The sequence below is a fragment of the Lepidochelys kempii genome, chromosome 1, assembly GCF_965140265.1.
Source record: "Lepidochelys kempii isolate rLepKem1 chromosome 1, rLepKem1.hap2, whole genome shotgun sequence".
Taxonomy (NCBI): domain Eukaryota; kingdom Metazoa; phylum Chordata; order Testudines; family Cheloniidae; genus Lepidochelys; species Lepidochelys kempii.
The window spans coordinates 140,738,373-140,755,145 of NC_133256.1; the positions used below are offsets into that span (position 1 = coordinate 140,738,373).

Sequence of the window (16,773 nt, forward strand, 5' to 3'; positions counted from 1 at the left end):
TAATTCAGATGTCCAGGAGTAGTGAAACATACAGAACAAGCCCAGAACTATGTATTACCTTGTTGTGTCAGTTGGTGGGTAGATGCCCTCAAAAGATGGTGTCATGGTTTTGGCCAAGTCTTCAGAATCTTTCCCTTTGCCCAATTACATCACCTTGTGTTTCTTGGATTTAGGTTTCAGTGAAGCTAGTCTTAATACAAGTACAAGACAGCTGGTGACAGCTTCTCTCTGTGAGAAGCTGTCAAGCCAGGTGCCATCTGTACAATGCTGTTATTGAAGACAGCCTAATTCTTCCCCTCTCGTCCCCCCATCTCTAATTCCTACTGTTTCCTTGACATTAAGACCAGAAAGGACCATTTATTATTATTATTAACTGTAGTAGTTGAACATTTATACTGTGGCAGTGCTTACAGTCTACAACCGGGACATTTCATCTCAATTGACTTTAAGGTGGGTAGGTAGTTTTCCAGCAAGGAATTTAAGATTTTTCCAGCCTAAGTTCTATATCAGGGGTTCTGAAACTTGTTTTGCTGGAATCCCCTTTGAAAATATTTCAGGTTCTGGTGACAGTCCAATAGTATTAATAGTACTATTAATACAATAATAGTATTATTTCTAGTAATTGATTGACCAAATATAGCTCCAGGAGGAAGAGGTTTCAGAGGGGTAGCCATCTTAGTGTGGGCAGTGAAGAAACAGATTGACAGAGCGAGAAGGGTACCCAGAAGTCACCTACTACAGGACAGGCCCAATAAAGAAAGTAACAGACTGCCACTAGCCATCACCAACAACCCCCAAGTAAAACCTCTCCAGCTCATCAAGGATCTACAACCTATCCTGAAGGATGATTCCTCTCTCTCCCAGACCTTGGGACACAGGCCAGTTCTCGCTTATAGACAGTGCCCCCAACCTGAAGCAAATACTCACCAGCAACTACACGCCACATAACAGAAACACTAACCAAGGAACCAACCCCTGCAACAAACCCCGTTGCCAGCTCTGTCCGCATATCTATTCAGGGGACACTATCATAGGACCAACCACATCAGCCACACCATCAAGGGCTCGTTCACCTGCACATCTACCAATGTGATATATGCCATCATGTGCCAGCAATGCCCCTCTGCCATGTACATTGGCCAATCTGGACAGTCTCTACACAAAAGAATGAATGGACACAAATCAGACATCAAGAATTGTAACATTCAAAAACCAGTAGGAGAGCACTTCAATCTCCCTGCACACTCAATAACAGACTTAAAAGTTGCCATTCTTCAACAAAAAAACTTCAAAACCAGACTTCAATGAGAAACTGCAGAACTGGAATTAATTTGCAAACTGGACACCATCAGATTAGGCTTGAATAAAGTCTGGGAGTGGCTGGGTTACTACAAAAAATAATTTCCCCTCTGATACTCACACCTTCTTGTCAACTGCTGGGAATGGTCCACATCCACTTTGATTGAACTGGCCCCATTAGCACTACAAAAAATAATTTCCCCTCTGTTGATAGTCACCCCTCTTGTCAACAGTTGGGAAGGGCCACATCCACCCTAATTGAATTGGCCTCATTAGCACTGACCCCCCCCCACTTGGTAAGGGAACTCCCATCTTTCATGTGCTGTATATTTATACCTGCTTACTGTATTTTCCACTCCGTGCATCTGATGAAGTGGGTTATAGCCCAGGAAAGTTTATGCCGAAATAAATTTGTTAGTCTCTAAGGTGCCACAAGGATTTCTCATTGTTTTTCCAGGAGGAAGAGTGAATCTACTGTGGCTTCAATTTCTCAGGGAGAAGCAGCAGAGAATTGTAGAAACATTTTAACTTCTGCCTTTCTGGGCCACAAGGGCTTTTCATGAGGCATCATCTCCAGGAAATTTAGGCTACTATAAGTTTGATTGGCTTGATACATTTGTATTTAATTTTATGTCATTTAATTCATGCAAAATAACTTACATGTGCATGCATGTTACTAATGATGTGATCAGATGTTTGTCTGTCTTGTTTCACTGCCTAAGAGCCAGAGTATTGGTGAAAGGTTTATTCCAGAATTCTGTTCCAGTTAAAATATATCATTTCTCATAGAAATACTTGTGCATGCTTACTGCAAATGTGAGAGCTAGTACAAGTAAATCTACAACTCTTTGGGGAAACAGAATGCTAATGGGGCACAAAAATAACAAACTAGAGTGGATATCACAAAAAATTGATCACAGTATAAATCCAGCTCTAATTCTGACTTCATTTAAGCACCATACAAAGTATACTGTACTACAGTAAGAATATGTGTTGGCTTCCTTTATATTTATTATTACTATTATATATTGTTTCTGTTGTGGTAATGTGTGAGGACCACAATCAGGAATCAGGACCACATTGTACTAGGCACTGAGCAGTGTCCAGGTGACCTCACAATCTGGGATTAAGGCAAGTAGAGTAAGTAAATTAACGGAGAAGGAGTGGAAGGGAGGCAGCAGAAGGTCTCAGGAGACATAGATGGTTACCAGACAGTATTGTTTTCTTACACAGTTTCATTGCCTGATAACTTGACTAAGCAGAAAAGAATAAGGGCCTGAATTCCAGAACTATCTGTAGAGGACCTGTTTAAAAATGATTGCTGCCTAAATCACTTACAACAGAGTTCTCTTTTGTAGTACTGTGTTGTAACTGACTTAGGTTACATTTTGGTCTTTGGGACCATGTAAGGTTTGGACATGTTTTGGAGAGGTTCCATTCTATACATTATTTTTAGGGTTACTTTTTAATCTCAGATATGTGGCATTCATAACTACGTGCCTCAAATTATCCCCCACTACATGTGCAATGTGTACTGTGCAGCTGAGATTGGAACTTGATCTCTAACTTTATCAAAGGAGGTCTAAAGAGTCAATAAAATGCCGGATGGTGGTAAGATTAGGGAAGCAAATATCTAGGTGAAGAGACAGTGTTCTTTTTTGAAATTCCCATGTCCTCCCACTCAATTTGCTTGCTACATGCCCTTTTACTCCATTTTTTTCACATACAAAACTTACAAGGATTTCAGCCCATTGAATGTGACACATCTTCCTTGAGAGGTTCTCAAAATATAGCCCATAATGTTCAGATAGATTTGCCTCTAATGGCCTTAAAGATAGAACCATGGATTGTACTGCAAAAGCTAAATAAACAGAAAAAACTGAAAAGACAAATCCACTGGGAACATTTATGTTCCACTGCTACCACAAGGTATAATTCAGCAGAACCTTTACTCATGTGAATAGTCCCATTGGTTTGGGGAAGTAAAGGCTACAGGATCAGAGCAGAAACTTTAATTCTATAGTTCCTGTTTCATATATAATATACACATAATTGAAGAGCAAAGCTATAATTCAATGATCCAACTAAATCAAACAGTGCTAGCCATTTATCTTATTTCTCAAATATACTACCAACCCTCGTGCATGCGTTATTAATTTCTTTTTAATATCTTTTGCATTCCTTCAAAATTGAATTACTAAATAGCAAATATGTTTTAATTTTTTTTCAGAAGAGAAAACCATCTGTGCTTGCAAGGTCACTTTATACATTTTCTTTCCAAAATGCCTTGTTCAAAAATAAGTTAGATCAGTTTTTCCCCCCCAAATGACTTTATAAACAGAGCATCATTACTGTAAAGTATATAAGAGAATTTAGCAAAATAACCTCTTCTGTTTTGATTAACAATGAAACTGATAAGAGGAGAAGAAAGAATTAACCTTCAGTAAGAAAATTACAAGTCTGAAGTGTCTATAGTAGCTAGGGGAAAAGGCTGATAATTTGTCCAAAAATATTCCCTTTTAGAGAGAGAGCATCGGTGTCCCTGGAGTAGAATGGAGTGTCACAATCCCCCTCTTGGTCTCCCATCGCCCCAGTCAGGAGTAAACTATGCTAGGGCTATACACCGTGCAATATATACTCCCCAGAGTGCTGGTTTGCTTTCCCATCATTGCCTTCCCCTCACCTGTCACTGCTGATGCCATTCTCTTAACTAAGCAGGACCACATACCCTGGTACTTGTTTATATTACCATGTATGTTTTGACTTCAAAAATAACACCAGGTATATCAACTGTATTCAACAGTCAGTGGTTGACTTCCAACTGGGATTGGTATACGCATGCCTGTGATAACTAGGATTGGCATTTTGTACTGTAGCCTAGATAGCTGCATAGCACATAAACTGCAGAGAGTCTCCTGCATTAAGTTTAAATATTATTTTTCTTACCTCCTCCACTTCAGGTATAAATTCTTTTCTTTTGGGAGGATGCCCTGCTCCAGGTCGAAATGCTCCCATTGGGATGTTGATATTAGCCTGTCAGAAGGAAACCATGATGGATTCACCACACCAAAAAAAAAGTCTAAATGCAATGAAATTACAGACAAAGATGCAATTGCAAAAAAATGGATCACTGGCGTGAATCTCTCTCTGTGTTTTTTATTTGTAGCCACTGCAGTGTTTTTACAGAGTTGGTGCTGGAGTGATGGCTCTCAAACCCTTTCATTCTATGGGCCGCTTATGAAGATAAAGATCCTCTTGCTGGCCCTCTCCACCCAGCTTCCAGCTCCTGATCCTGCTCCTTGCCTGTGGCAACTATAGTGATTAGTTACATAAAAGCTTAATATTAAGATGGTACTAGAGAGACAAAATGGAAATAATCACATTTTCCTGTTATGAGAATGGCAGCTTGGCCGTTCCCCACACCCACCATCCTTTTGAAGTCATGCTACTTATTTCCTCCCCCGTGCATACAGTATTAATATATTTATCAGTAGTTAGCTCCCTGTATTGCCTGCAGCCCCACTGCTTTAAGTTCTCTGGGTTACTTTGCAGTTTGGTTTTGTTCACCTGTACATTTGCTACCCCTCCAGTTTTGGTGTTACCCACAAATTTGATTGAGGCTGGATTTACACCAACGGAATGCTATTAGATGGAATAGATTCAAACAGTGCTTAAAGATGACTGTTTTTTCAGCTTTTTAATTAACTTGGTCAAAAAGCCGCTGGATTTTCATGGACAGGATATCACAGCTCAGCCGAGCTGTGGAGTGCATCTGGTATGGGGACTTGGAGGTGGCATCTCTGCTGTTTGCAGATGGTGTTGTCCTTGCTTCTTCAGACTGCGATTTCCGATGTGCACTTGAACGTTTTGCTGCAGAGTGTGAAGCGGCTGGGATGAGAACCAGCACCTCCAAATCAGAGGTCATGGTCCTCTCCGGGGAGAGCACCTGCCCTTAGTGGATGAGTTCAAGTATCTAGGGGTCTTGTTCATGTGTGACGGCAAGCGGAAGCGGGAGATTGACTGGCAGATTGGTGCGGTGGCGGCAATGATGCGGGTGCTGCACCGATCCGTGGTGGTGAAGCGGGAGCTGAGTTCTCAGACGAAGCTCTCGATTTACAGGTCGCTCTATGTCCCCATCTTCACCTACGGTCATGATCTTTGGGTGATGACCAAAAGGATGCGATCGCGGGTACAAGCGGTGGAAATGAGGTTTCTTCACAGGGTGGCTGGGCTTACTTTCCAAGACAGGGTGAGGAGCTCAGCTATTTTGGAGGGCCGTGGAGTAGAGCCGCTGCTTCTCCAGATCAAGAGGAGCCAGTTGAGGTGGTTCAGGCACCTGATAAGGATGCCCCCTGGGAACCTTCCTTTGGAACTCTACTGGGCACATCCCACTGGGCAGAGGCCCCAAGCCTGACCCAGGACACACTGGAGAGATTCTATCTCCCGGCTGGCCTGGGAACGCTGGGGAATCCCCCAGGAGGAGCTGGAATCTGTCGCAGAGGAAAAGGAGGTCTGATCCTCCCTACTCTCCATGCTTCCGCCATGACCCTCACTAGGAAAAGTGGTATAAAGGACAAAGAAGAAGAAGAAAAGCCGCTGGACTTCCTAAGAATCCTGGATTGGGCCACAGCTAGTAGGAAGGAGATCTGCTTGATAGCTGATGGATTTGTGCCTTGTGCCAGAAGCAGATCTACAGACTTCATGAAAGTTTTAGAGCAATGAAAGCACAATAGTATTTGTAGTAAAATGCATACTGTAATGTGGATCCAGTTTAATTAGCACATGAAGTAATTAGATCCGGTACCCCAAGCACCTTTCTGGTTCAAATAGGTTGGAGTGCTCAGGAAAGTTCACTAGTATGTTCAATTCTACTGTAAATAAAATCAGTGGCAAAACCCTCTACATTGGCTGCAATGAGAGCAAGTTCTATGTCTATCTGAGGTACTTACAGAGTATGACTACATAGCAATTAAAAACCTCCGGCTGGTCCATTCCAGCTGACTCAGGCTCGCAGGGCTCAGGCAAAGGGGCTGTTTAGTTGCGCTGTAGACATTCAGGCTCGGACTGAAGCCTGGGCTCTATGACTCTGCAAGATGGGAGGGTCCCAGAGCTCAGGCTGCAACCCCAGCCCAAATGCTGCACTGCAATTAAACAGCAGCTTAGCCTGAGCTCCGCGAGCACAAATCAGTTATGGATGTCTAATTGCCTTGTAGACATACCCATATAGCCTCCAGGAGCATCTCAGCATCTTACAATCTTTAATGTATTTAACTTCATAGTACCTCTGTGAGGAAGGCAAGTGTTCTTTGCCTCAGGTCCCCATCCATAAAATGGGCAAAGAGAAACTAAGCGGCCACATAGGAAGCCTGTGGCACAACAGGTCACAAATTCCATGCTTGCTTCCCAACACTGGATCACCATTCCTCTCATTTGGAAAGTATGTTGTTATAATTACCTTAAGCAGTTTGGCCTCCAGTTGGTCAGTTACACTTAATAGTGTTTGAATTGTCATTCGTAGGTCAAATTCACCCTGCTGGTAAAGGGAATGGCAAATTTTACCTCTTTGCCTTAGACCTGTGCCTTTGCACCCCAGGAGGGATTCATCCAACTGGAAGGGTGGGCAGAGTTTCTATTGCTTCCTCCTCTTGTGGGCTTTGCCAGTCAGGGCAGCTTAATATTTCATCAGCCGTTCCAAAGGGTCTTCACTAGTGGAGGAAGCCAAATCAGCACAAACCCCTGACCACCTTAACCATGACCTTTCAGTGGTCAGTGCTTCTCCCCGTTGGAATCAATGGCAGTACTCTAGAGTTATGTCAGTGCAGCTGAGTTCAGAGTCTGATCTGTTATCTATTCGAGAGTTCAGACAGAAAGTTGCAGGCTAGTTTAAATGTGTCTTTAAAACAAAGATTTTTGAAAAGAGAATGAATGATAGATAAATATGGTTGCAGCCCTGAAGAAGAGCTCTGTGTCGCTCGAAAGCTTGTCTTTCTCACCAACAGAAGTTGGTCCAATAAAAGACATTACCTCACCCACCTTGTCTCTCTAATAGATAATATTACTCTCTGACTATAAATGGACAGATAAAATGTATGATGTGTCAGCTTGATGGCCTATTATACAGTGATCTGGACTACTAGAGCTGGACTTATTTTTACAGTCACTTAATTCTCTGGTTGGGAGTGTTGCAGAGACAGAATATACAGACCAGAGAGTCTGAGTGCCTTCTACTGCCCTGAAACAACCCAGAAGGCCAGTTTAGGAGTGTTATTGGTGAGACCCATGAGTCATGGTCACCCCTATTCATCCAGAAGGACAGATGAACAAACTGTAGGGCCACTTGAAGGTAATTGTGTTATAATAAATTGAGAAAATATGAATGTTTTCAGAGCTCTGAACAGAACAGAGGACCTCCACTAAAACACTAAACCAGAAAAGCACTTAAATGAGAGGAAAATCAAAAGCAGTAAATGTTGACAGAATGTATTTTCAGCTACTACTACAGACAACATTTCACACACAGATTATTGACAGCTTCTTCAGCTACATTTTTTCATGTCAGTGTATGGATATGGATCCTTACATTTCCATATCTGTAGCACAATATACATTGTCATTTCCCGAGATGTAGGACCTATTGTATCAGTATGTAGTAGCAAAAGCTCATAATCCATGAATCACTACAAGCTACAGTGTATAGAAGTCACTGACACCTTGTATCATGGATCTGAGATAGCTGCAAGAAAAATAGGCATCAGTTGCGGTGTAGGTTTTCTTACTACAGCAGCTTCCAACAGCTTTCCTTAGAAATGTAGTAAAAAACTCAGTCTGTGCAGTGGTTGCTTTTCTAACATTTGTTATTCAAGACTATTTCATAATTTTGACTTTCTTAAAGAATTACATTTAGTGATTTGGGGGCACAAGCTTTTTTAAAAAAAATACTAACAGTTATTTGGACGTTTAAAGTTTCAATTTAGAGGTTGGAAAAAAATCTTAGACATGACCAAAAGTGTCCACCCCTACTCTTTCAGTAAAGAAACAAGCAAATCAATTTAATTCAAAATGTGTTTAAAAAAAGAAAACTTGTTTAAATATAACATATTAAGATTAGTAGCTGATTAAAACTTAGATCCAAGTTATAAATCCCCTAAACTGTGAGTTAATAATGTAAATGATTTTGAAATCATTGAAATATATAAAGGGTGAAATCCTGACTCCCCGTCTGAAGTCAATGGCAAAATGTCCATTGATTTCAAAGCCAAGACTTCTCTCAAACAGTTATGCCTTTTTTGTACAAAAAAGTCAGCTCTGTTCAGTTAAATCACACTTTATAATAATAATACCTCTCTCCTATACCCACATATAGGCCTTGCAGCTTCAAAATGCTGCACAACCATTAGTTAATTAATCTTCATAATACCTCAGTGAGTTAGGAAAGTATTATCATGGGAAAACTTAGGGCAGATCAGCCATGATAAATTCTATTTGGGGTTCTTATGCTATTTCAAGCTTAAACTGTTTTTCCTATCAACATGCTGGGAAAATCTATTGCAAAAATATATTTAACAAAAATTGTAATAATATTGTACAAGTTAGTATTTGAGGAGGCACCCTGGCCTTTAGGCTAAGATCAACTGATTTAACTAACTAGTGTACTTTTTTTTATGTTATATGCTTAACCACTAACCCTTGTCTGTATTTTCTACCACAGGCAATTGTCAGCTCGTACAATTTTTCTTTATTTCTTTCTTCATTTGCAATATTAAAATCATTTCTGATGAACATGAATTGACATGGCTGGGGTATTTATAATGTGTATTCAACAATGTATGTGTTCTATAATTTTAAATATTCTTTATTAAAAGTTTTTATCAGTTTAAAATCTAACATGAGCTTAGTCTGGGAATGATATCCTGCACTTGCTGGCACAGCCAGCCTTTGGGGCCTAGAAAACACATAGTAACCAGCCTCTGTGAATTGACATCCTAGAAGTTTCTAGGATCATCTTTGGTTTCATTTAAAAAAAAAAAAAAAACCCAAACAAACAAAAAAGTATAGCTCTTACTGTTTTAGGACCAATTCCTACTCACGCTGAAATCAATGGTAGTTTTGCAATAGACTTCAGTGGGAGAAGAATTAAGGGCTTAGTTTCACCATGCTTTGTTCCCCTACTTCCGAGAGGTGTTGTGACTGTTCTGTAGTTAATGTTTGTAAAAGACTCTAAGAACTACAATTAACCAGAATGAGTAGACACCCCTACCTGGCACAGTCTTGTCATTGATTACTTTATTTTGGTTTTCCCATAAAATGTCTTTCTGAATAACAATGTAGTTAAATTGAATACTGGAACTATATATTTTGTTGTTCAAAAGAATGAAAAGATGAAAACATGCAAACATTAAAAGCTGTGCCATCTATCTATCCCCATACTTCTACCACAATGTATTAATTCTAAAGAAACCCCTCAGGTTTTCAGAGATGGGACTTGCTTATAATAGTGATTGGCTGTATATATGGAAATTCTGTGGATTATCCTGTTGTGTTTAGCAGACCCATCAACAAACAGTATTTATCATGCGAAGGGCTATTGTTTTTAAATCAAATCTGTGAATCTTTTTTTTTTTTTTTTGTTCAGATCACCAGCAATTCCTCAGGTCAATGTTTTTATGTGCTTTCATGTCTACCACGGCTAAACTTTTATTCTTTTTAAAATAATCACTAGCTACACTTAAGTGTTGTTCATTACAAACAAAATGCAGATTGTGAAGCAATTGATGTAAAAATTCATTATTTTCTGATATTAGAAATGTAAGTACTGTCTCTTACCTGAATGGATCTGACATTTGAAACTGGCTGTTTTGACATTCTTAAAGAGAGCACCTTAATTCCTGCAAGCAAAATGAGAAACTGTTACAGGCTCTGACATTCAGATAGCAGAGCTTGATAAACTAGAACTTAACCCATGCTGCTTCTTGACAGGCATCCATTTCATCAGCCCTTCTACTCTTTCAGTCTCAGTTTCAGAGTTGCTTAGATACTCCCTTCTAATACCTGAGGGAGTGAGAACACCTGAGCTTTCCTGGTTAATCTTTCATAGCCAGAAATGGTGACACTGCTTTCACATAAAAAAAATAATAGTGAGGGGAATCAGAAATTCTTAAGACATTAAGGACTTTCTAGAATGAGCAAATAGCAAAAGGAAGACGTTTGGGGGCAAACAACGTACTGTTACTGTTGTCTCATAATAGAAATAGAGGTTACAAAAGCCGTGAGCCTGCATCTGGCCTTTGCAAATAAAAATGTAATCCTGGAGCATACACTTTTAACAAATAAAAATGTATCCATCGCCTGACTCCCAAAGCTTAAAAAAACTCTCAAATCTATTTCTGTATAGACTGGGGGAGTGTGGGAGGGGGAATAGACACTGTTAAATTATAAAGTCCTTTGGAAATCTTCAGGCCACAGAGAACCTTCCCTTCAAAGATTTATATTAAGTAGATTTTTAGTAAGTTTTTGATCAATAGCATAAGAAGGAATTAAGAATGGAGACCATTTTAGATAAACGTGGAAAAACTGATACTGACTTAATATACAAATTCACACCAGGCCACTTACTCAGTTCTACTGACTCTGAAGTCAAGGAGCTCAATAAAGACTGACTGGAAAGCAAGAATCAAATTCTACCATCAGTTTCACTCAAGCAACCTCATTGGGTTGAATTTTGCTTTTGCTTTTTACTATCTTTTGTGAGGGCTATGTTTTCAGTTTGGGTAGGTCTGTGTAAGGATTTCGAACCAAAAAACCCATCATACAAATTATAAATTGTACAGTTCCAGGTGCTTTTTTTCACTGTGATAACCTAAAACCAGACATAGTTTACGTAACTTCAAAGTGCATTGTGTTGTCTGTTTGACTGACTTTGGTGGCGAAATCCTGTCACTTAAGTCAATGGCAAAACTCTCAGGATTTTACCCCTTGCATTCATTTATTTTTTTTTAAGTTGCTACTATGCCTGGAAAGTAATCATTTTCTCAGATGACTGATAGAAAGTGGACCTATGCTGATACAGTGTTGGTATTCAGTGATTGCATTTCAAGAATTATAAAAACCCACAAACTGTTAGAAAGACATGATCTATTATGTCTTATAACAGGGGAAAACGTAATTCTTTTATGCTATGATCTTTCCCCCCTTTCTGATCAGTTAAAAATGAAAACAAAGGCAAAGGAAATTAACACACATACGAATTTAAAAAATACAATGGGAGTGCTTCAAAACCACAGCAGCAATGAAATTACAGTTAAGGCTTCTAGCATATGGCAACACACTCCCCCACCTCACATGAAATAGCTGATATACTTTCACCAGCCTTTGGCCATACTTAAACATGGATGGGTGAGGAATTAGACTAAATCTTTACTTAGAATGTCTTTCTTTAAACCAAGCCATCTTAGTTTTTGTAATATGTTGTGAGTTCCTAAGAAACCTGTGTTGAAACTGATTGCAATCAGACACTGGTTCCTAAAGAGAGATGTATGATACAATTGTGTAGGATTGCTTTTGGAGGAGGTGATTTTTTCCTTCCAGTTCATGCTGCCCTCATTACTGCCAAAGAAATCAGGACAACAGCACACTGATGAGTAAAAATAGACAACCTTCTCTGGCTGCATTCCCTCCCTTCCTTCCCTCCTCCCAATTCACCTCTAGCACAACTACTGACTGTCAAATGTCTAGAAATAAAGCTTAAGTTACTTCAATATCTTTCTCTCACACCACACAAAGACAGACATGGATTAATAAATATATATTTTTATAAATGCTTTTATTTTGCCATGTATATCTGAGAGATATTCAACAAAATGCTGTTACCCACATTCTGTTATTTCTGGCATTTTGAGCAGATTTGCAAACTTGAACAAATCACAGCTCACATTCAGTATCAGCTAAGAATTTCAAACCCCCTTTGCCAGGCAAATTGTCTGATACACACAAAGCCTTGTTCTCAAGCCTCTTTGGCTTCCCCACACCTTACCTTTTACCTTTTATGGCCTGAATGCAAAGGCAAACTTTGAAAGCAATGACACTCTTATTTCGGTTTGGAGCTATTTAATGCCTGACTTCCAATGCAAACTCTTTTACTTTGTAGTGAAATCACTCATGTACAGGAATATTTAATAGGAAGGAATCAGTCAGTATTCCGGAACGAGTTTAAAAAACAAAGTTATCTTCTCTCCTTCAGCTAAAAATAATTCCTGAGAGGGGTGCAGAAAGATGTGCAGCTGTCTGGACTGACTGATTTCTTAGTCAATTTGCTTTAAATGTGGCTGAGATACACAAGGCACTATCATAATTTCCATCTTTCTTAATCCTACTGTACATAAGCAGCAGGACAAAACAAAACCAAAAAAACAAAACCAAAAACCCAAACCCCGAATGCAGTCCTCTTACCTCCTGCTGTACTCATGAAATCAAACACCATGGGTGTTTTGGCCAGAAAGCTGCAGTGTGTTTTTTTATAAAAGACTTTGACAGGAACTACACACCACTGTGAAACCTAACTGGTACTGAGGAGAAGGAGAAACCCACACTTTGCTTCTTCCTCTTTGCCAGGCACAAACTTACTACATTCTGCAGGCAAATACAATAATAACGTAAAGTTTTCGATAACACGGTTGTTTCTGCCTCCACTACTGTATGTTCACAGGAGCTATGATTACAGTGAAGAAAACTTACATCTCTCCCATCCCCCCCAACATTTTTTTTTACCAACTGTAACAAATTTTTTGAAAAAATTAAGCATGCTGCTACATAGTTTTGTTTGTGATGTCACTAAGTATTAAAGCAGCTTTCTGTTTTAAATCTTTTAAGATCCCCATAGATTATAAAGCAGTAGCAATAACAATCTGCACTAAACACATTAATATGATGCACAAGATGTTCAAATAAACAGAGACCTCTAACCACTTCGGACACTTCACAGAATCTTTCAAGTTTGCAAATGAGACCTTCAGCTTAGTTTACTGATTTATTTATATAAAAAAAGTTCCAAACCGTCAAGTGAGTATAGACACTTCTTTTCGATGCTGAAAGAGACACGTTCTTCAGTCAGCTGAGATCTTGACTGTGAGCCTTTAAATGTGTCTGAAATAGCGAGAGTGCTTTGTGCCTGTATGGCTCTGAGAGCTGCTCAGGGCTGGAGTGGAACTCAGTTTAGAAGCTAAGTGTAAAAGCGAATTCCTGTCATAGCTTGCAGTTGTTCTTCCTAAATATAGAGTTTGATACACCCTGTATCTTCATTCCCTCTGAGACACTTGAACTGTTAAAAACAGGGTTCAAGTGTCAAGCAATAGCTGTTAATGAAACACACCTTTGGGTCATTTTTTGCTGTCACACTCACTGTAGTTTTTGGGTGTGCACAGGAGCAAAGCACACAATGGTAGAAGGCAGTGCATATCCTTAAACTTTCCCTATTCTGTTTCAGGCACCACTTGCACAATGTTATCTCTTTACCACTGCACCAAACCAAGGATTGCTCACAAACACATACATTTTCAGCCATGTTTTTAGAAGGTGCTCACTAATTTTTTTGACTCAATTTTTGGGCACCCAGTTTGACACACCTTGGGCCTGAAATCATTGGAAGCTGCAATGGTCCAGAGGAACTCTGAAAGTCAGGCATCAGGTGAGCCCCCCAAAAGCTGAGGCACACAAAATGAATGAATTCTTCTGAAAATGTTGGCTCTAATAAATATTTGTTAAATGTTAGGGATCTGGGTTAAGAAATGCTTAGAAAGTACAAATGGGAGCAGTCATTGCGATTAATGCAACAATACGTCCACCTCATTATACTATATCATGGCAGAGCACAGACATGAGCAGTCATCCCTAATACCTCTCCTGGTCATGCACATTAGACATCTCTTGATCCTCTTTAGTGAGAGCTTTAAACCCTGATCTGTCTATACCCTCGCAGTTGTGCTTTGCACCAAACTGCAGATTTTCCCATCAGTCCAGGTCACACATGAATCACAAGAAATGGATCACATTTGTTTGACATCATCCCCATGTTCACACTCACACGACTGCAGCCTCCAGTTCGTTGTGACATCATGGGAACCGACATTCTTCCTGCTGCAGCTGCTCCCACCGCGTCTGACCAAGGACACCAATAATAGAAGACAGCAGAAACCAAAGAGAGCTGCTGTTGCTGCACTGTCATCATCTGCAGGATGGTGCCGAGTCATGCTGCTCCACTCCCTTATGAGTAATGGATGCATTTGCTGGCATGATACACTGCGATGAGGTGGCTTGCCCACCTACATATCTCAGGGAACTCTCCAACCAGCCACCCACCTACCCCATCATAGCTGCCAAGTTTTGTGCAACTCTGTGTTCTGAACCTACCACTGCTTGGAACAGGGTGTATTGACCATAAGCTGAAATCTGTGGTCATATGCAAATGATCTGCAAATATATACATTAACTCATTACACAATTTGCAGAAGATGTCACACAAGAAGCTGCACAAGACTTAGCAGCTATGGGCCCAATTAGTTGCAGCCATAAACCTACGTGGCAGCAGTAGTGCTAATGAGTGGTACTGCACAATCCAATATGAAAAACAAAGTCAAAGCATTTTTTACCTTAACTATATTGAAATATTAACTGTTTTATTGCGATTTCAGCTGGCTTTTCCTTTTCAGTTCATTTGGTGGCCTATATAGTAGAGTTATGTTTGAAGTTCTTGCCATTTGGCTTTAGTTCATTTGTACCCCAGTTTTATTGTGAGAAGGAACTAAAATATTTTTGAGGCCAGGGGATTTTTACACTTAAAACATGCCAAACTTCACAGCTATGACTTCAGAGCCATGATTTAGAGTGCACTGATAATACATTTAAATTTTTGCTAGCAGTGGAATTTTTGCAATATATTATGCGCTCGTAGCTCATTGCTTGCGAGGGGATTGATCCTGCCTTAAGGTGCAGCTTTATTCTGTGAAGTTACTCTTTAAAAACTGCATTGTGGGCAGTCCACATTTATTGTCTTAATGATTTCCATATCAAATGCATTCAGTTTACAGGTAAAAAGATGATTTCCTAACTGCCAGCCCTGTACATTTCATGTATTTCACTTGATACTACAACATGCATGCTACATATTTACCCTCCTAGGATATGAAAGTCAAACAGGTTCTTTCCCTAATTATGTCATCACCAGAAATAAAGGCTCTGCTGTCCACATGAGGCCTTTACTTGCACCTCTGCAATTCCATTGTCTTCAGATTATGCTTGGAATGACGTCGATTCAGACCTATTTCCTTCAATAGATTTGCACATTAGGAAGCGATAAAAATTTATTAAACAAACCTATTGATGCACAAAAAGGAAGAGAATTAAGTTAAATCTCTAGCTGTGTTAACTACATTGCGATAAAAGGAGTAAAAATCATTAAAAGCACAATTTGTCACTAAAGTCAGAAAATGTCACAGCAGACTTGTTGAGTAAGAACATGCCAGTTTTACAATCGCTTTGCAGTGTACAGCCACAGATGTATTCTACCCCATAACTTGTACATTCATCTGCCACATACATTCAGTTGCTGATTTAACAAGTTGACCACAGAATATAAGAGCTACCATACTGGGTCAGACCATGCTCCATCTTGCCCAGTATCAGGTCTCTGATAGTGGCCTGTACCAGAGCTTCAGAGGAGTGTACAGAACAGGGCAATTATGGAATGATCCACCCCTGGTTTCTACTTCCAGCTTCTGGAAGTCAGAGATTTAGAGTTGCTCTGAGCATGGGGTTCTGTGCCTGACCATTCTGGCTAGTAGCCATTGATTGACCTACCCTCCATGAACTTATCCAGTTCTTTCTTAAATCCAGTTATACTTTTGGCTATCATACCATCTCATGGCAATGAGTTCCACAGGTTGACTGTGCATTGTGTGAAAAAGTTCTTTGTGTTGTTTGTATTAAACCTGCTGCCTATTAATTTCATTGAGTGAGCCTTGGTTTTTGTATTGTGTGAAAGGATAAATAACATTATGCACTTATTCCACACAAAAAGCATGATTTTATAGACCTCTGTCCTATCCCGCTCTTAGCCATCTCTTTTCTAAGATGAACAGCCCTAATCTTTTTAGTTTCTTCTCATATGGAAGTCATGCCATACACTTGATCATCTTTGCTGTGCTTCTCTGAACCTTTTCCAGTTCTACTATACCCTTTTTTAAAGATGGGGCCACCAGACCTGCACAATATTCAAGGTATGGGTGTGTGACATTGCACTCCATAATGCAGTGTTTCCCAAACTTGTTCAGGGAAAGCCCCTGGCGGGCCGGGCCAGTTAGTTTACCTGCCGCGTCCGCAGGTTCGGCCAATCGCGGCTCCCACTGGCCGGGTTCACCGCTGCAGGCCAATGGGGGTTGCGGGAAGCAGCAGCCAGTACGTCCCTCAGCCTGTGCCCCTTCCCGC

The 16,773-nt window shown here is 40.0% G+C and overlaps 1 protein-coding gene across 3 annotated transcripts in view; it reads right to left on the minus strand.

The window, feature by feature from the left end:
• Window positions 1-14,520, minus strand: part of SMPX (small muscle protein X-linked) — a 60,686-nt gene extending 46,166 nt beyond the window's left edge. Inside the window, exons 1-3 of one of the 3 annotated variants that reach the window (XM_073328068.1) lie at window positions 13,348-13,413; window positions 10,123-10,184; window positions 4,246-4,332 (exon numbers count right to left, since the gene is read on the minus strand). In XM_073328068.1, the coding sequence (XP_073184169.1) occupies window positions 4,246-4,332; window positions 10,123-10,161 (126 nt within the window). In that variant the 5' untranslated portion in view covers window positions 10,162-10,184; window positions 13,348-13,413. Of the gene's footprint in view, window positions 1-4,245; window positions 4,333-10,122; window positions 10,185-13,347; window positions 13,426-14,374 lie in introns of those variants that run through there. The other 2 variants (XM_073328078.1, XM_073328085.1) reach the window with 2 other exon arrangements.
• Window positions 14,521-16,773: the final 2,253 nt, after the last annotated feature.